General features: G+C 38.4%; 4 protein-coding genes across 4 annotated transcripts; all 4 read right to left on the bottom strand.

Moving 5' to 3' along the window:
- Nucleotides 1–279: 279 nt before the first annotated feature.
- LOC106313463 (pentatricopeptide repeat-containing protein At2g17670) lies at nucleotides 280–2987 on the bottom strand. Its single transcript, XM_013751266.1, has 2 exons — nucleotides 1489–2987; nucleotides 280–547 (listed from the first exon to the last, which is right to left on the bottom strand). The coding sequence occupies exon 1, from the start codon at nucleotides 2857–2859 to the stop codon at nucleotides 1492–1494; it is 1368 nt and encodes a 455-aa protein (XP_013606720.1). The 5' UTR covers nucleotides 2860–2987; the 3' UTR covers nucleotides 280–547; nucleotides 1489–1491.
- Nucleotides 2988–4579: 1592 nt separating this feature from the next.
- Nucleotides 4580–5716, bottom strand: LOC106317126 (RPM1-interacting protein 4-like). Its single transcript, XM_013754984.1, has 2 exons — nucleotides 5533–5716; nucleotides 4580–5446 (listed from the first exon to the last, which is right to left on the bottom strand). The coding sequence occupies exon 2, from the start codon at nucleotides 5048–5050 to the stop codon at nucleotides 4841–4843; it is 210 nt and encodes a 69-aa protein (XP_013610438.1). The 5' UTR covers nucleotides 5051–5446; nucleotides 5533–5716; the 3' UTR covers nucleotides 4580–4840.
- A 1982-nt stretch (nucleotides 5717–7698) lies between these two features.
- LOC106313270 (phosphoserine aminotransferase 2, chloroplastic) lies at nucleotides 7699–9282 on the bottom strand. Its single transcript, XM_013751038.1, has one exon. It carries the CDS (start codon nucleotides 9145–9147, stop codon nucleotides 7885–7887), a length of 1263 nt encoding a protein of 420 aa, XP_013606492.1. The 5' UTR covers nucleotides 9148–9282; the 3' UTR covers nucleotides 7699–7884.
- A 7808-nt stretch (nucleotides 9283–17090) lies between these two features.
- On the bottom strand, nucleotides 17091–19391 carry LOC106316373 (cyclin-B2-1-like). The gene is made up of 9 exons (XM_013754250.1): nucleotides 19211–19391; nucleotides 19009–19132; nucleotides 18708–18891; nucleotides 18501–18629; nucleotides 18333–18422; nucleotides 18034–18255; nucleotides 17855–17953; nucleotides 17594–17772; nucleotides 17091–17483 (listed from the first exon to the last, which is right to left on the bottom strand). The coding sequence occupies exons 1-9, from the start codon at nucleotides 19269–19271 to the stop codon at nucleotides 17345–17347; spliced, it is 1227 nt and encodes a 408-aa protein (XP_013609704.1). The 5' UTR covers nucleotides 19272–19391; the 3' UTR covers nucleotides 17091–17344.
- Nucleotides 19392–20038: the final 647 nt, after the last annotated feature.

Genomic DNA, 20038 nt, shown 5'->3' with positions numbered 1-20038 from the left:
TTAATCTAAAATATAGATAAAAGAACTGAACTAACTGAACCACTAACCAGATTGTTTACATTCTAGCGAATTGAACCAAACTCACAACCAAACAAATAACCGAATTTTTAAAACTTGCAGAGCTGAAACAAACTTTTAACTGAGCCTGAACCGAAAACTGATATTTGTGCGGTTCGGCATATTTTCGTTAATTTTCATAGGCCAAGGAGAATCTTGCATTCGTGGACCTCATCGTACGTACATTTCTTGATGTAATAATTTTTCCGTAACGTTCTGTTGTTTAGATGAAGGAACATGAAAACACTATACAATCAAATATGACAGAAAACAACAAAATAAACAATAAGCGTTTATTCATTCGCCAAATAATTGACTAATACAAGAATGTTGACCACTTGTCCTTTCTGAAAAATCTTCTATATGATTCCACCAACTTTGTCCTCTGTTTTATTGTCCCCTCCCCTCAATTATTTGGTTGTAATTTAACTGAAACAGTCACAATACTCTGCACTTGGCTGCTTGTTCGATGAAGATAACAGTATCTTCCCTGCAAGCCATAGAAAAGAAACAATCTTTACTCAGATACTCTGTTTGATTTACCTTTGAACCGGTGGCACAATTGTCAAAAGCAAATATTATCTCTTTGATCTCTCAGGTAACAATCCCAGACAAGATCAATAAACCAATCATGTCATCCACAAAAGAACTACTAAGAATAGAGTAAATGACATAAAAGCCAAAAAGACAAAAAGACAAAAAGACAAAAAGACAAAAAGGTAAATTATAACAGAGTTTCACCGAATGTAGTTATCTCATAGAGACTTAACCCTTGTCAAAGATCTCATGTGGACAAGTATATTACCAACATAATTAAACAGCCTACTTTCATACATCAATGTTCATATGCATATAGCTTATCAAATGATCGTATACTTTCATATACGATCATACATCAGTGTTCATATACATATAGCTTGTCAAAGTTATATGCTCACTGTTCATAGCTAATCAAATTCACTCCTTTTAGAGAAATACAACTTTAAAAAAAAAAACATGACCTGCACAAAGAAGAAAGCCGGTGAAGCCAATCATAGCATTGACAATAGTTTACAAGAACAGTTTCTAGGACACTAAAGGAAAGAAACACCAAAAAAAATCTCAGTCACAAGCATACCGACATAGTTGAACAACCTATTGTCATTAATCAATGCTGGCTCCCTTAAGGACAAACTGTTCATTTTTGTATAACGTATCAAGTTCATTCCTTTTGGAACAATACAAAAGGAACAGGACTTGTGAAAAGAAGAAAGTCGATAAAGCATACCAACATAGTTAAACATCCTAAAGTTATTAATCAATGCTGGCAACCTTAAGAAATAACTGTTCATTTTCGTACAAGTAATCAAGTTCATTCCTTTTGGATTCAATACAAAAGAAACACAACTTGCGAAAACTAAGAACATCGACAAAGCTCAAGCTAGAGAATACCATTCAGTCAGCCAATCCTTGTTCTTTCGCCTTCTTCACCCATTTCAAGGAAGTTTCAAGCGTAGCGTACGCAGAAGCATCACTCAAACTTTTGCTACCAACTGCATAATCAAAAACTTCATACGCCTCCGCGACCTTCCCACTTCTAACCAGCGCCCTCACAAGCGTGGCGTAAGCGTAACTCTCAAGCTTCAAACCCTTTGATTTCATCATCTCATAAAACTCAATCCCTTTGTCCATCAACCTCCCCTTGCACAACCCATAAAGCAAAGTATTATAAGTGACATCGTTAGGAGCACACCCTTTCGCTTCCATCTCTTCTAACAAACTCAACGCACCCAAACTCGCTCCTTTCCTACACATCCCATTCATCAGCGCCGTGTAAGCTACAGCATCAGGCTCGTATCCTGCTTCATCCATAGTCTGCAGATACTTCCTCGCCTCCTCAACCCTCCCTGACTTCGACAACCCAAATATCAAAGTATTGTAAGTGATACGATCAGGCTCAACACCGTCCTCCTTCATCTTCTTGAAAACACCAACCGCCTCGCTCCCTTTGCTCAACGTGCAAAACCCTTTCATAATAGTATTATACACAAAGCAATCCGGCTTAAAACCATCAGCACCAAGATCGCTAACTAGCTTCATCGCTTCCCTTAGATTCTTGGAGTTACACACATGATCGATCAAGATAGTGTAGCTAACAAGATCCGGCTTCACGTTAAACGACTTCTTCATCTTATCCCTAAACTCGTAAACAGCGTTTAACGATTCGAACTTGCAGAGCTGCTTGAGAAGGTAGTTATAAGTGAACATATCCGGAGGGGAGTGCTTCTCGGAGAGCTCCATCACCAGATCTTTAGCGTCGCTGACCCGATCCGATTCGCAGAGGGACCGGGCCGCGATGTCGGTGGTGACGTTGTTAGGCTCGACGCCGCTGTTCACCATGAGGTTGAGGACTCGGTGGACGTTCGAGAGAGGCGAATCGGGGGATTTGCAGGCGTGGGAGAGGAGGATGTTGAAGGTGGACGGCTCCGGGGAGAAACTGGGCTGGGATTTGAGGATGTGGTGGAAGAGCTTGACAGCGTCGTCGACGGTGGCGATGGAGGCGTAGGATTGGAGGACGGAGTTGTGGAACTTGGTGTCGAGGGGGATTTTCGAGGTGGCGGCGATTGAGTTGAAGAGGGACTTGGCGGAGGAGAGGTTTGGGGATTTGAAAGGGTTTCTCGAGGGAGTGGTCTGGGGAGGTTTCGGGGAGTCGTGAGTCCCGGTGATTCTGTTTTGGGAGTTTCGCGGGGGAGGAGATGCGGTGGGTTTCTTGATCAGTTGCGTCGACGTTAGAGAGCGAAACGACGACGGGATCTTCCCCATTTTTGGTATTTTCCGTTTTGCTTCGATCGCCGGAAGGTTTTAGGGTTTTTGTACTGGTTGACTGGAAGGCGAACGGTTGTAGGTAGTCGCACTCGCGCTCTACTGCGTACTTCTTCATTGGGCCTGTTGGGCTTTTACAGCCGCTTTTACAGCTTTGGATCATGTCTATTATTGTCTATGATTGCTTGCATTTGCATAAATTCAAAAAGAAAAATTATGTTTGCTTTAATAGAACAAAACATGATAGCTCGGAGAAAACCTATACATTGATGATGATCTACTGAAACAAAATTCTCACAACTTTTTTTTTTTTTTTGACTTTAGTTTTAAAATCTAAATAAAGCATGATTGGCAATTTTATAGTCGTAGATAAAAAAAAATAAAGGTAAAGATATTTTCTACATCCTAACCGGTCACTCGCAATAATATTTACAAAGATGATTATTCTCTAGAGATTCTTAATGGAGGGACTCTTTTTAAAAAAAAAAGAATTATAAAGTTGAAGTATAAATAAAAGTATAGGAAAAAAACACACTAATCATAATTTTGACAATTCAGATTTCCAAGTCTGTTTCAGATGGGTTCTTATAGGTTTGAATTTATTCGAATCAATTTTTTTTTTGATAAGTACGTATCATTAAAAATGAAGCCGATTGTACATGTACAAGGAAAAAACGGTTAAGCCAATCACTCCCAAAAAAGCTAAAAACAGGAGGGACTTATGATGCAGAGCATTCTTTAGCCAATGCGAGAGAAGATTCTTGAACTTCTTGCGGGTGTTGCGAGCTAAGATAGCATTTCGGATCGTTCTGTGTATGTCTCTGAACACAGTTCGGATCGTTCTGTCTATTCGAATCAATTTTGGTCGGTCCGAATCTTTCATTTAGAGAAATTTTGGACCCATTTATGTATCTAGAGATCAACCAGTTTAAATTGTTTGGGTCACTTACGATTATAGTTTGGTTTGGTGGTCGATCCAATTTCAATATGCACTAGGGTTCCCTCCCCTTTAACACACATTGTTCTTTACTTTTTGTACAAGTTTGTAGGCAAAATCCTTTTTTATTCAGAAACAGCAATTTATGGAGGCTAAATATAACAGATATTCTTTTGAGCGAATTCTAATTTTACCACGAATTTGATAGTACTTTTTAAATTTGTCTTTAACATTTAAATACCTAAAGTTTGTAATGAAAAAAAAAAACTAAATCAACCCTAAATCAACCCTCATAAATAGTTTATTAATATTTAAAATCATTTATAAAATGTCAAACCCTAAATAATAATCAGCAAACTCTAAACTCAAATGTTATGATACTTTTGATCGACGGTAATATTAAAAGTGGTATCCAAGTTATATTATTTCAAAAAAAAATTCTCTTCTCAAAATAACTCAATGATCTTCTCTTTTTTTCTCATTAAAAGTTTAAAACCATACACAAGGCATTGATTCATAAATCTGCAGGCCAAATCAAGAAAGATTAAACAAAAGGTTTTGTAATGAAGAAGAGCAAATCTTGTCTAATATCTGAAGTTCTGAAAAAGAAACACGTTGAAGGAGCTTGGTGATGGATGGGGGATCTAGAACCATTTATAGTTGGGGGCAAAATACTAAAAACAAAACAAAAACATTATGAATTGGGGGCACAATTTTGTTTATTTACTATAAACTAAGAACAACCGAATCAAATTAGCTTAAGTTGTTTAGAACAAAAATAAAAAGAGTAGGGGACACGTGCCCCATACCCGCAAGCCTACGTCCGCCCAGGATTACCTCAAAACAATTATTATGTTTCAACGTTCTCATTTCGCCAAGTGTTTCCATTTTCCAGCTAGAAATTTGGAGCTAAAAGTTTTGTTGATTCTGTAATATACACATGCAGAACTGATTCATCATAAGAAAACTTCTACGACAAAAGTTGTCAAAGGCTCAAAGCTAGTTTCTTTCTTAGGATGACACAATGTACACAAGAAAAAGAAATCAAGAAAAGGTGAAACAGAGCCATTTCTTGACCGCTGGTTTATCACCGTCTTGTTTCCTCTGAGAATTAGTCTTCGTCGAACTCCTTCCTGTCTTCTTATCTTCACCGGCTTTGCTGAATATCACCGTGTATCCATCCGCTGTCGCCGGATCATTCACATCCCAATCCCCAAATTTTGGTAACGGCCTTCCAGCGTCGTTTGATGCCATTTTCGATCAACCGAGTTACAATCTTTAATCTCTCGGACAACAACAACAAATAAACACAAAGCCTTTTTTTCTTCTATGAGTTGATGTTTTTGTTTAGAGGGTCTGGTCTGACCCACGATGCAGATTTATAATGGAAAAACTGAATGAAAAGAAAAAGGAAAACAGATGTTTATGATTGATTGTCTTTGAAATCTTCCAGACGCGGTAGAATATTCTATTGCCATTCTTCTTTTAAAATCTTTCTGAGGTACAGAATCGTTTGCCTTTCCGTGTAAGAAATCTAATTATAGGAAAACCATATCCATGGCTGATCTGTTTCTTCATTTTTCACGCGGTAGTTTACAGTTCTCTGATCTTTTATTTTCCTTATATATACACACCAGAAACTCATCATCTCTGAACCAAATGAGAAAAAGCTGATCAACACATTTTACACATCTGCTTTACTTGAGGCATCGGTAAGACTGAACATTAGACCTAACCTTATCAGCTACTAGACCGGGCAAGGAAGTGCCAGATTCTAGCCGCAAATTCCATCAACCAGCCGATCTACACGAGAAGAAGCAAGGAGCAAGACATGAACCAAGGCTAAAACGCACGGAGAAAGGCCACCAGATCCAAAACACGAATAGAAAGGGAGAGCACATCAGTAGTAGAAGCTCACCAGATCCACCGGCTTCACCAGGGCCCGTTTAATATGTACAAGGGCCCTTGGGCAAAAAAAATTTTAAGACCTTATAGTAAATTTTTTAAGGTTGGGAAAATTCCCTGAAATTTTGACTCGAGCATCAAACATGCATATTTTCTTTTTGATAATTTAACTAGAAAAATTTGTGATACAACGTTTTAATACTGTTCAAATCTAAATCAGATATGCTAATGAAAATAATTAGGGCCCCTAGTATTATAGGATTTGAATTGGAGCCGGGGCGATCACACCGCCCGCCCTCTCTATTGAACCGGCATTGGGCTTCACCGCTTTTAATATATCATAGTTTTTAATAATCCGGTTTTAAAGTCTTCGGATACGTTTTGGACAAAATTGGAGCTTTTGAAGCACTTTGTAGCTTGAGGAGCATTGCAGCTGAAAACATCAAAGTTGGATTCGATATTTGGACATGGTGGTCGAAACCCATCGTAGACAACACTTTCCAATGTGTTTTTAAAGAAGTTTTAAGAATTGAAGTTTCCATTTTCTACAATCAAGTCATTTTCGTGTTTTAGACTATATTAAAGTTCTTAAAAAGTTTTGTAACAACATTGATACTTTGTGAGAGCTTTGGAGAGAAAATCAGAACACCTTGTAGAAAGAAGGTTTTGAACTTCTTTAACTTCTCCTTTTGATTTCTTAATGCAATTTATTCAATTTGTGTTTCTACTATTATGTTTAATTAATTCATTTGTTAGATTTATGGTTTTTCAAGGGTTAATGATAAATTGTTAGACTAGATAAAATTGTTAGGTTAATCTTATAATTTTTCATATGGATTAAAATTAATGTTAGTTTTAGATTGATCACTTGAAGTCTTGAAATTTATATTTTAGGTTAATTGATAGACATGAAAGTGTTATTGATATCCAGAATTAATCTTAGATGAACAAAATATCATCTACAAAGAAATTTAATTTATGAATTTTATGAACTTATCAAACTCATTCTTAATGCTTATCTGAACTGTTGAATTTCTAATGATATTTGGAATTTTAGGATCTATACTTGCATTAAAAATAATAGATTTAAATGTAGTAATTTGAGTTCAAGAACGGTTCTTAATTAAACCCCTAGTAATTTGTCTAGTCTGCGATTCTGAATTAACTGTGAATATCCCTAAATCTAGTGTTTTTCCTATTGAGCTTACAAGCACTTTAGTTTTTTTTGTTTATTTGCATTACATCTATTTATTATTTAGCTTAATTCGAAAAACGAAATCTATTTTAAGTGATTATGAATCTCGGTGGATTCAACCATAAATATTGCATCTGCACCTCTAAATTTGTAGAGTATCTCATAGATCTGAGTATATCAAGTTTTACTGTCTGTTTTCAGGAACTCTTTGATTCACCATATAGTAGGTATAGAATTTATACTAGATTTTTTTTTTTGTTTACTTACAGTTTTTTCTATCTTTCTTGACTGTTTTACTTGTATGCATCATAGTACTAACCGACAAGGAAACTCAGCTTTTGAATCTTTCAAATCAGGAGTTGTAACCATGGACATGTCTTTTTGGGTTTGAAGTGTAGGGTCATTAATGTGCAAGACCCATCTCTGGTAATGAAACACAATGAGTTTGCAGCTTCTTACTCTGTGCTTCTTCTTACTCTGTGCTCCTGTCTCGCTTGGGTTTAATAGTGACTATTCTTGAATTACTAAAGAGTTCTTTCGACATGTAGATTTAGCTGATGGTTACAAAGCGTTAATAACTAACAGTAGCATACACAAACACAATGAACTCCCTGACATGAAGATTATGTACTAGCAGTTTAGTTGAAAATTATGAACCTGAATTTGTAAATTTTGCTATTCTTGAAAACAAGACCATCAGTTTCAACAGCAGATACAGAGAAAGGACAAACTAACTCAACAACATGAGATACTTGTATGCATTGGCTTATAATCAAAAGCTCATCTCTACATTTTCCCAATAATTCAAAGATTTTGATCTCTCTAGAAGTTCTCAGTTCAACAAGACATGTAGCATAAGCTAAAAGATTATTACTGAAACAGTTCCGCACGCACACAATTGGAATTCAAAGTAGATGAAGATGAAAACAAAAAATCAAACCATAAGCATTCAAAGCTTATACTCACTCAACAACGAAAATGATTGAAATCAAGCATGCCTTGCCTGGAACTCTTTCATGAAAGTAACGAGCTTCTCAACTCCAGCCAAAGGCATTGCATTGTAAATAGAAGCCCTCATACCTCCCACCGATCTATGCCCCTTAAGCTGCACCATCTTCTCCTTAGCAGCTTCCTTGATAAACTCCGCCTCCAGCTCCGACTTCTCCAACGTGAAAGGAACATTCATCAAAGACCTCACAGACTTCTCAACCGGACACCTGAAAAACCCTCTGCTCTCATCAATGGCGTCGTACAGAATCTTAGCCTTCCTCTGATTCTTCTTCTCCACTTCCTTCAACCCGCCCTGCGCCAACAGATCATCAAACACGAGACCGCACATGTAAATCCCGAAACACGGAGGCGTGTTGTACAAGGAACTGTTCTCGTCGTGGATCTTGTAATCAAGCATCACGGGAGTGACGTCCCTAGCGTTCCCGATCAAATCTTTTCTGATTATGACAATGGTGACGCCTGAAGGACCAACGTTCTTCTGCGCGCCGGCGTAGATCACGCCGAACTTGGACACATCAACGGGCTTCGAACAGAAATTCGAAGACATGTCAGCGATTAAAACACCGTTGGGGTTCTTGGGAACAGGGTAGTCTTTAAACTCAACTCCATGGATAGTCTCGTTGGCGCATATATGCAAATACTTGGCGTGCGGGGTCTGCTCAAACCCGTCAAAGGACGGGACTTTAGTGTACTTCTCGGCCTTACCGGACCAGACAACCTTAGGGTTGCAATACTTCTGCGCCTCCTTGAAGGCCTTGTCTCCCCAAGACCCGGTGACGACGTAATCGACGGGATCCTCGGGGTTGCAGAGGTTGAGAGGGAGGGCGGCGAACTGGGTGGTGGCGCCGCCCTGGAGGAAGAGGACGGAGTAGTCGGGAGGGATCTCGAGGAGGTGGCGGAGATCGGATTCGGCTTTTTGGATGATGGAGAGGAACTCTTTGCCGCGGTGGCTCATCTCCATGACGCTCATGCCGGATCCGCGCCAGTTGTAGAGCTCGGATTGGGCTGTGAGGAGGACGTTCTCGGGTAGAGCGGCGGGGCCCGCGGCGAAGTTGATGACTCGCTCGGTGGTGGAAGCGGCGCATCTGATGGAGAGGGGTTTGGTTCTTGTGGAGGGGAGGGTGAGGGTGGAAGGTTTGGTGAGGTGGAGGAAGGATTGGGAGATGGGTTTGGGGTTGGGTTTGAGGGAAGGGATCTGGGTTTGGTTTCCGAGGAGGAGGGAGTTTGTTGACGCCGACATTGTCGTCGAATGACGGCCAAAAGGTATCTGAGAAATAGTGAAGTGGGAAAGAGAGAGAGTTTGTGGGAGAGGGATCTATCATCGTACAGGTGAAGGTTAACGCAGTTGAATACGATGCCGTTTTTGGTAGGTAGCTTTTTCTGGAAAATTTGTCCCAGGAGTGGGCATTTATAATTCGCCCAACAAGACTGAAAAAGGAATCGGAATCCAATCTGAACCAGTTTGGGGTTATGGAAGTTTTTTTTTTGATAAATAAATGGTTAAAGCCGGGTCGACTTAATTTCTTGATGGGAGATGCAACCCATGATGGACTATCTTCCGGATCTTCAAATAGTCCGTAAGCAATAGTCTCATAGCCGTGTGGCCACATGTGAAGATTATTATTTCGCACTAAAGAGGAACCAATCTCTGGCTTAAACCAATACAGCAATTCATACTTCAGTGGAAATCACTAAACCACTAGTTGTGCGGTACCTTAAGTGGAATCCTGGTCAGGGTATATTGCTTAAATCAGGTCAGCCTCTTACTCTTACTGCATGGTGTGATGCTGATTGAGGAACATGTCCTCTTGTTCGACGTTCATTGACAGCATGGTTTATTCAACTTGGTGATTCACCAGTTTCATGGAGAACATTTAAGCAAGATATTCATGGAGAACATTTAAGCAAGATACAGTGTCGAGATCGTCGACGGAAGCAGAATATAAAGCCATGTCTGATACGGTTCAAGAACTGATTTGGTTAAGGAATCTTCTTCGGATGTTCGGAGTTCATTTTGATGCACCTATTCCAGTGCATTGCGATAACATCTCGGCCATCTACATGGCAGCGAACCCGGTCTTCCATAAAAAGACTAAACATGTTGTGTTGAGATGAAGATCAAGAAGTGAAGAGATTAAGCTGCCAGACTTGAGAATTAAGCTGCCAGACTTGAGAATTAAGCTGCCAGACTTGAGAATTAAGCTGCCAGACTTGAGAATTAAGCTGCCAGACTTGAGAATTAAGCTGCCAGACTTGAGAATTAAGCTGCCAGACTTGAGAATTAAGCTGCCAGACTTGAGAATTAAGCTGCCAGACTTGAGAATTAAGCTGCCAGACTTGAGAATTAAGCTGCCAGACTTGAGAATTAAGCTGCCAGACTTGAGAATTAAGCTGCCAGACTTGAGAATTAAGCTGCCAGACTTGAGAATTAAGCTGCCAGACTTTATAAGGTTTTATAAGGCTTTATAAGGGTTTTATAAGCTCGATTTTGTTGAAGAGAAGAAGAAGAGAGGAAAAGATATTTTATTATATTGTGTATTGAGGTCACTTGTCTTTAAATACTTGTACCCAGATCCACAATTAGATTAAGGAAACTATTCTCTCATTCTTTCTCTTACATCTTCAGATCTATTTTCTCTCTCTCTATGTTCTTCATGTTTTTCATTCTCCAATAATAAACTCTCAATAATTCTCTCATTCTATCAATTCTCTCATTCTAACATGGTATCAGAGCCAGGTCACTCTAAAACCTGAGTTCATTCCGCAAATTTGTGTTCTTGAAGATTCTGGGTTCGTGAGTGTTCTTGAAGATTGGATATTCTGTGTTATTAGTGTGTTGAGGTTCTCTTCTTGTAGATGGAAACAAACGACACCATGGTGAAGCTATATACACCGGTTACTCCTGATAAGTGGAGTTGTGGAGGTGAAGTGATTACGAAGCAGATGGATGAAGGCAAGTGGATTCAAGAGAATCAAGGAACACTTGGGATCATCCAAAGGTCGCTCTCAAGTTCAATCCTGGAAGCTGATACTCATGAAGGGACGGCTAAGGAGTTGTTGGAGAGTATGGAAGCTGTGTATAAGGACAGATCCCATCTGGGCAAGGTTTTTGTGGTCAAGCGGGCCATTGAGGAGCTGAAGCAAGATGGAGAAGAGCTCAGTAAGCATCTTGAACGGTTTAAGAGCTTATGGGCAGAGTTAAAGGCGCTCAGACCGAGTACCTTGGATAAAATCGTACTGAAGAGAAGGCTAGAGCAAGATGAAGTCTTGAGTCTCCTGCTGAGTTTAGATAAGTCCTATGATAAACTGGCCAGGAAGATACTCACAGAAGAAACTCTACCTGATGTAGAGAGTGTGTGTGGTATGTTGAAGCAGAAGCAAGCAACAACTCAGCCAGAGGAGAGGAGACAGATTACTGAACTACAACAAGTAATCAGTGGCAAGAGCTTGTATTCAGCATACATAGGAGATATAAAAGATGGGGATGAATTAAAAAATAGACACGAGAAGGGTAGAGCTGATGAGGTGATTACCAGAAGAGAGTGGGATGCATTTGTAGCTGAAGCAAAAGCACTCATTGCATCTAAGAAGCAAGGAATTCAGCCAGTAAGGTCTAAACCTATTATTGTGGATTCTGGAGCCAGTCATCACATGATCAGTGATAGGAGCCTGATGGATGAAGTGAGAGCAGCTACTGGGGATGTTCAGATAGCAAATGGAGATAAAATTCCTATAGAAGGGATAGGAAACTTGAAGCTATTTGACAGGGAATCAATAGCCTTGTATCTGCCTCAGTTTACTTCCAATTTGATATCTGTGAAGAGAGCTACTGTTGACTTGCAATGTCAAGTAGTATTCAGGCCAGAGGAGGTTGAGTTTCAAGATCTCATTACTGGTCAAGTGATTGGAAAGGGGAGCAGCACCAACAACCTATACCAGCTACAATCAACTAAGCTCTCTAAACCCTCTATCTCTATATGCATGAGTAGTACTGCTGATGATTGTGATAGCATTACTTGGCATGCTAGATTAGGACATCCTCACCCTCGCGCCCTTGAGCTCATGATGCCTAATCTATCAGTTAATCACCTGGAATGTGAAGCATGCATACTAGGGAAGCATTGCAAAACTGTTTTTCCCACATCTGAAACTGTCTATGAGAAATGCTTTGACTTAATACACTCTGATGTGTGGACATCTCCATGTATATCTAGGGATAAGCATAAGTATTTTGTGACTTTCATAGATGAAAAAAGCATAAGTATATGGGTCACATTGCTTCCTTCCAAGGATAGAGTGTTAGAGGCATTTATAAACTTCCAAGCTTATGTCACTAATCAGTATAATGCTACTGTGAAGGTACTAAGGTCAGACAATGGAGGTGAATACACTAGCCATGCATTCAAGAATCATCTGATGAAGCATGGGATAGTTCATCAAACCAGCTGTCCCTACACTCCACAACAGAATGGTGTGGCTGAGAGGAAGAACAGACACCTGATGGAAGTAGCAAGATCAATGATGTTTCATTCCAATGTTCCCAAGAGATTTTGGAGTGATGCAGTTGTCTCAGCGTGTTATCTCATCAACAGGACGCCAACGGTAGTTCTGAGGGATCTATCTCCGTTTGAGGTGCTGAACAAGTCTAGGCCGCAGATTCAACATTTGAGAGTGTTTGAGTGTACCTACTATGTATTGGTTCCAGGAGAGCTCAGGAAGAAGCTTGATGCAAAGAGCACTAAGGCTATGTTTATTGGATACTCTATCACTCAGAAAGGGTATAAGTGCTATGATCCAACAACAGGGAGGGTGTTGGTGTCTAGAGATGTTAAATTCATTGAAGGGAAAGGGTATTATGAAGAAAAGATATGGGATGATTTGAAGGATCTTCCACAAATGCCATCAGATAAGGCAACAAATCTGAGGATGGTATTGGAGAATCTTGGGATTAGCATGACCCAGGATCAGGGAACAAGAAGAGAACCACCAAGAAGCACAAGTACTCATGAGGAGGGAAGTGAAAGGATTTTCCCTCTTGATCATGAGGGGGGAAGTGAAGCTGAATCAGGAGTGCAACAACAACAGCAGAGTGATTCAGGAAGTCATGATCAAGGAGAGACACAAGGAGAAGAGAGTCCAAGATCAGATGGAGATGCGCAGGCTGATAGAGAGAGTCCAAGATCGGATGCGCAGACTGATAGAGATGAGCATGCAGCTATGCAAAATCCAGTCGAGTCAGTTGGGATTCAGGAACCAGAAACAGAGGTTCAACCACTGAGGAGAAGTACCAGGGTGAAGAAAGATCCATCAAATTGGGTGAACACAAGGATGTGCTACAATGCGGAGGCTGTAGCACATCCGACTCAAGCAGTATGTTCGTTTGCAACATATCCAGAGGAGCATGTGGTCTTCATGTGTAATCTGGATGAGAATGAGATCCCAAGGTCTTATGAGGAAGCCATGAAACATAAGGTCTGGAGAAACTCAGTGGGTGATGAAAGGGATGCAATGATCAGAAATGACACTTGGTATGAGAGTGAATTACCAAGAGGGAAGAAGGCTGTGTCTAGCAGATGGATCTTCACAATCAAGTACCGGGCAGATGGAACTATTGAGAGACGCAAAACTAGGCTGGTGGCAAGAGGGTTTACACAGACTTATGGGGAAGACTACATTGATACTTTTGCACCAGTGGCTAAGCTTCACACAATTCGAATTGTGTTATCCATTGCAACAAACTTGGAGTGGGATCTGTGGCAAATGGATGTGAAGAATGCTTTCCTGCAAGGTGAACTGGAAGATGAAGTATACATGCATCCACCTCCTGGTCTTGAGCATCTAGTAAAGCCAGGGAATGTCTTGGCAATATATGGGCTGAAACAGTCACCTAGAGCTTGCTACAGGAAGCTGAGTACAACTCTCAATGGGAGAGGATTTAGGAAGTCTGAACTGGATCACACTCTCTTCACCTTGACAGGACCTTCAGGGATCATTGTGATTCTAGTGTATGTGGATGATTTGATTATCACAGGAAGTGATAAGGCAGGGATCCAGGCTACTAAGGAGTTTCTCAAATCAGTGTTTGACATCAAGGATTTGGGAGAGATGAAGTATTTTCTGGGTATTGAGATATGCAGATCTAAGGAGGGCTTGTTCATGTCTCAAAGGAAGTACACTGTGGATCTATTGAAGGGCGCTGGTAAGCTTGGAGGAAAGACAGCTAGGACACCACTTGAGGATGGGTATAAGGTTTTACTTGAGGGGGAGATTGAAAACAATCAACCATTTGAAGATGCTAAGCTGTATAGGAAGATGGTTGGGAAGCTGATCTACTTGACAATCACCAGGCCAGACATATGTTTCGCTGTGAATCAAGTTAGCCAGCATATGCAAGCTCCAAAGATGCACCATTGGATTATGGTAGACAGGATCTTGAGGTATTTGAATGGCTCTAGCGGCCAAGGAGTCTGGATGGAAGCTCGATTTTACTGAAGAGAAGAAGAAGAGAGGAAAAGATATTTTATTATATTGTGTACTGAGGTCACTTGTCTTTAAATACTTGTACCCAGATCCACAATTAGATTAAGGAAACTATTCTCTCCTTCTTTCTCTTACATCTTCAGATCTATTTTCTCTCTCTCTATGTTCTTCATGTTTTTTATTCTCCAATAATAAACTCTCAATAATTCTCTCATCCTATCAATTCTCTCATTCTAACATGTTGTAGTAAGTTATCATTTCATACGTGATGAGATTGTGAGAGGATTTATTACAACAAAGCATGTGTCGACGAAGATGCAATTGGCTGATATACTTACGAAGGCACTTGGGAAGAAGGAGTTTGGAGCTTTTCTTATCAAGTTGGGAGTTCGAAACTTACACTCTCCAACTTGAGGAAGGGTATTACGATATGTACATATCTATGAGACAATATTCTCTTTCTGTTTTGATCTCATCGTATATCTTGTGTATAATCTATTTTAGGAGAGAACCCCTTGTATAAATACTTGGTCTAGAACCTAATAAGAAATAGAGAAAACTTTTACGATATCTTTGTTTTCTGACACACTACGATGTGGTTGATATGAAAGTTTTTATACAAGATTTTTAACTTAATTTGAATATTTTTAATAGGTTTCATAATTTTTGGGTGGAATGAAATAATCCTCTTTTTCTTCATTTGAAAAGAGGTCATCTGAACAATCAGAAACGGCTTTGATAAACATAGTTTATTTTGACACTTCAACTGATGAGCAGACCCGCACATACAGTCAGGTCCTACCCAGAGCACAAGCAAAGTAAGCAGTGGTTTGGGACCCAAAACAATTTATGGAGATTTTTGGACCGAATTTTTCTTTTTTTGAAAATATTTATAATTTTGTTAGTAAGAAAATGATACATTTTTTTTTCAATTTGATTAGAGCCTTAGAGCATCAGCAGCAATGTGGTTTCTCAACTCCTCTCTTAGACATAAAATAATAATATAATTTAGCATTTTAACTAAAATTTAAATAGAAAGGCCCTAAATTAATTACTTGCTGACACCTTGTAGAAAAAGCTCTCACACTCTTGAAAACATCTCTCAGAGAAGAATCGTTTCTCTCCCTCTCTCCTCTTTTGTCTAGTTGTTTTATTGAATTAATGCAGAGAAACCCTTCCTCGTACTACCACTAATGATGCTCTTAGAATGGGTTGGGCCGTTTCTGCGTACAGTTAAAAAGAAAATTGGTTAAATCAGTTCGATATCCTATATACTACAAAACATAGGTTGGTGAAAAGATTTCCAAAACACACCAAAACACAAAAGCCGCAACTTTCAGAAAATGAAAAGAATAAATTTGGAATCGGATGCGGTCGCCCAACTAGAAAGGCTCTATACATGTCAAATCAATCAATAAGAGAGAGCAAAGGACAACAAATATTTTTAGTTATTTTAAAAAAATGGTTGGCCACTTCGAATAAGGCATATTCGTAAATCTTGATTTAATTTTTTATCCGTTTCTAGTAAAACCAAAACATTGGATCTCTGAAATTCTACAAAATAAAACAAATATTAATATGTAATATCCCTAAAAAAAATCAAATCACAAATACTAATATTTTATGAATAATATATATATTTTTATATTTTATGTAAGTCTTATAATAATTTTCTTTATTAAATTAATTAATTTAGTTATTAGAGCGTTAAAAGTAAATATTTTTTTAATTAATGAAATAGTCTTATTTTATATTAGTTTGGGACCCTTATTTATACGGATTGAATTGGAAAGCCGGTCGAAAATATAAAAAAATTAGATATTCGGACACCAGATATTCTAGTAGTTGCAGAACAGATCATGTCATATAATTGATCATTCAGATCAAACATATTGGATTATAAATATCTCAAAAAACTCAGATATTCGATTTGTGATCACTGCTAATTTTGAATATTAGACGGTTATCTAGTAAATTGCGATACAAACTGAACACGAAAAGAGGTCATCCAATTAGAATTTTGAAATATCCAATAAAATTTAATAATATATGGTCTGAATGGCAATACGCAGAAATTGTGGTTTGGTTCCAAGAATAACAAAAATATATAGATACATAGGTATATTTAAATATTTTTTTTAGTATTAACTACGGTGCGGTGCGGTTTATAAAAGTTCTAAGCCATAGTATATTACATATGAAAGTCCAACAGACATAAAGCAAACATCCACTCGGACCACTCGTTATAAGAACAACATTATTGGTTGGTATCTCAAAACAAATATCTCTACAAGTTAATATTATTATTTTAATATAACTTGTTTATATAAATAAAATTATACTTTTAAGAAGAACTAAATAATCAGTACATAGATAATAAATGAACATATAGTAGTATTAGAGGTTCTAATGAGTTTTTCATGAGTCTCTCCTTGCAGAACCTTATCACACTTCTTTTCCTATTTTCTAATTTATTTATTTATTTATTTATTTTAAATATAAGATACTCATATAGTCATATACTTCCCTTGGAGAAGCTCTAGATCCCTATCAGTTTTATTTAGTGAATATTAAGACTTAAAGAGTAGTTATGTTCGGGTTTACTTTTCACAGCCCAACACTGAGGGGCGAGACATCCACAGTTTGAGTTTCACAAAAATTGAATTGATGAAATGTCTTTGAAGGTCATTGGCCGAACAAATCATATCTGCTAAAAAAATTTTGTTTTCTTTGCTCGATAGAAAGAGTAACTCAAGCAGAAGAGTGATATGTATCATCATCATTCACTGCTCAGAACAGTTACAATTATAGTGACTAACAGAAAGGGAACAGGATCATCAATCAATCTTCAGACAATTTGAACTTGGCTGCTTCATTTATTTTTGTGGTTACTTTTACCTCAAAGGAAATGGAGGAACTATGACAGCAGGAACTGTACAAACTAGTTATTGTTGCCATCAGGCAGACAGCAGAAAGTGTGCAGCTTCACACTTTGCTATGTACCCAAATTTTGATGTGTTGTACTTCCTATATACTCCTGTCAATTTCCCCGTAGCTGCCTTCTGATGAAGACTCACCATCTTCCTACAACACTCCCTGCAAAAACCATGATGACAAATTCGTCAATAAAAAATCTTTTGTGTTTGCAAAAGAAGAGTATCATCAGCCTTTGAATGATATTGATAGAGAGAGAGAGAGAGACTTACATGAGTTGATCTTCAGAGTAATGAGAGTGGAATTCACATGTACTGCTCCATTGCCTGTAACCATCAACTGTACATTGAGCAGTGTACACAGCTGTTGCAGCTAGTAATGATGGTTGAAACCGAAGCATCTCGTACTCCACAAGAGCAAGCTCGATCAAAAACGATGCCAACATCTCACACTGTTTTGTTTCAGTTTCACCATTTAGTTCCTCTTTCTAAACTCATAAAAAAATGAAACATGATCCATTGTTTTCAACTTACCTTCTTGTCTGCTTGAGCTGCCTTAAGGAATCTTTTCAAGAACGGGTATTGCGTAGGCAACGAGACATTAAATTGCAAAGTGCTCAACATTGTTTTCTCCTGCAAAGACAATGGTAACCATTTAATCAGAGGATATTGAATTCTTCTATACGTAGAAACAAAGAGAAACAGCACTTCACCATGTCTAGAACATCGTTCCTCGCATAAGCCTTGTCTGAAATAAGTACCAAATCTTCAACAACAGGAACCGAAACCTCTTCGTACTTGCAGGCCAAGAGCAAGGCCACTAACCCTACAAGCTGAAGCTTCTTTCTCATAACAGATTTCTTGGACAAGAATCTATCTATCAGATTCACCGTCAGGAACAATGTCTCCTTCATCAGATCAAACTTGTCATGCACCTGGTGGAGATTCATTTTAGCTTCTTTAGTCTCTCTCATTTATACAGTAACATCATTCTAGAGAAATGCAATAATACCTCGATTAACCAGTCGATTAGTATTGCTCTCATCTTCTCGTTTAAGTCCATTTGTTGCATCATATAATCTGCTGGAACACAGCTAAACCTCTGCAGATTCAAACCGATAATTGTTTTTCAGGCAAAACTTAAGCCTCTTGCTGATTCAAAGTAAACAAATGTTTTCACCTCCATTGTGCGGTAGAATGAGTACAGATCTTGGACATACTCAACAGCCGCAAGCGAGTTCTTGGCATCAGATAAATCTATATCCAAGATTGGTTCTTCCACTGTTACATCCTCCATCTCAACTTCCTCCTGTCACATTCAAACTTTAATTATTCGAAATGATTTTATAGCTAAGATCTTTTATCAAGCTGGATTAATTATGTTTACCATTGGATCAGCTTCAGTGTATGGCTTCTCCAGAGGCATTAGCATTGGATGGTCCAATGTAGCTTCTTCATAATCATCAATGAATATACAGTCACCGAAATCGTTTGCACTTGGAACTGATGATGGCTTCAGCTTCTTCGCCTCCTCCTGATCCTGATGATACAAGGGCTCTTCAACTCTAGATCTGCAAGATGAATCAAACCAAACCAAAACAAAACACAGATTTAGATTGCAAGATTCACTCTTTATATATACAGAGTCAAAAGACACTAGATTTAGAGAGGTTTATGTTGAATTTTACTTAGATAAGTTGCCTCTCTTGTTGACAACACCTCTTGCACCAACCACATTCTGATTAATCACACCCAAAACTCTTCTCTTCTCTCTCTTCATCTCTTGTCCGAACTTTCTACTTGTCGCTTCATCTAAACCCAACACAACACAACATATTACATATGTCAGAATTGGCAAGACCTCATATGGCTCTAGAAAAATTCTATTACCTTGGAGAATCGACGTTGTAGTGGGTTCAACAACGATGTTGTTCTCACGGGATGTAACCATTTTTGCTCGTGTTTTTGATTCTTCCAAGAGAAAACCCCACCAGAGAGACTAGAAGAAGAGCAGCATTAAGCGGACGAGAATCTTTATAGTCTGATACAGTCGAATCTGACCAAGGGGTTGATATAGGCAAGTGACTATGAATTGACGAATATAAATCAAAATATAAAAAGGTGTAATTTTTATTTTATTTTTTAAATGGACGGCTAGGATCAGATATGACCGTTGGATTATGAGAATAAAACGATTTACTTCCAAGTCTGGCACGAAGACTTAACGGTAACTTTGGTTCGAGGCATGTGGCTACCTCTCTTCTTATTTCAAACTTTTATTTTATTAATCCTTTTTTTTATTGGTTGGCTTCTACTTTTATTCAGACCAAATGGTGCGCTCCATACTCCATAGGCGCGGCCTAACAAGTTTTTGATTTTTGGTTTAAGAATTATTATTAATAATCAGTAATCAAGCTTATTAATATCCGTATTTACAGAGCTAATCATATGCTCTCTCTCAGACTGATTTCATTAGTATACAGGACCAGATTCCGTACCGAGAATTATGCTGGCCCGTGACAGTTCTTGATTTTTTTTTTGATTGAATATTTTCAATATTTCATCTATTAGCCTAAGATATTTTTGGAAAGACAACAATCAAAAACTTTGCTTGTCTGTTCAAAGTACATCACATGATTCATATCAAGTTTTTTTTTTTTAAATATGGGTCAAACACTACAAGAAAACAGCAAAGATTCTGAGGGAAAAAATCGTCGG

Source organism: Brassica oleracea, chromosome C9, assembly GCF_000695525.1.
Source record: "Brassica oleracea var. oleracea cultivar TO1000 chromosome C9, BOL, whole genome shotgun sequence".
Taxonomy (NCBI): domain Eukaryota; kingdom Viridiplantae; phylum Streptophyta; class Magnoliopsida; order Brassicales; family Brassicaceae; genus Brassica; species Brassica oleracea.
Note: the sequence above shows the minus strand (reverse complement) of the source record. Positions and strands in the feature narration are given on the sequence as shown.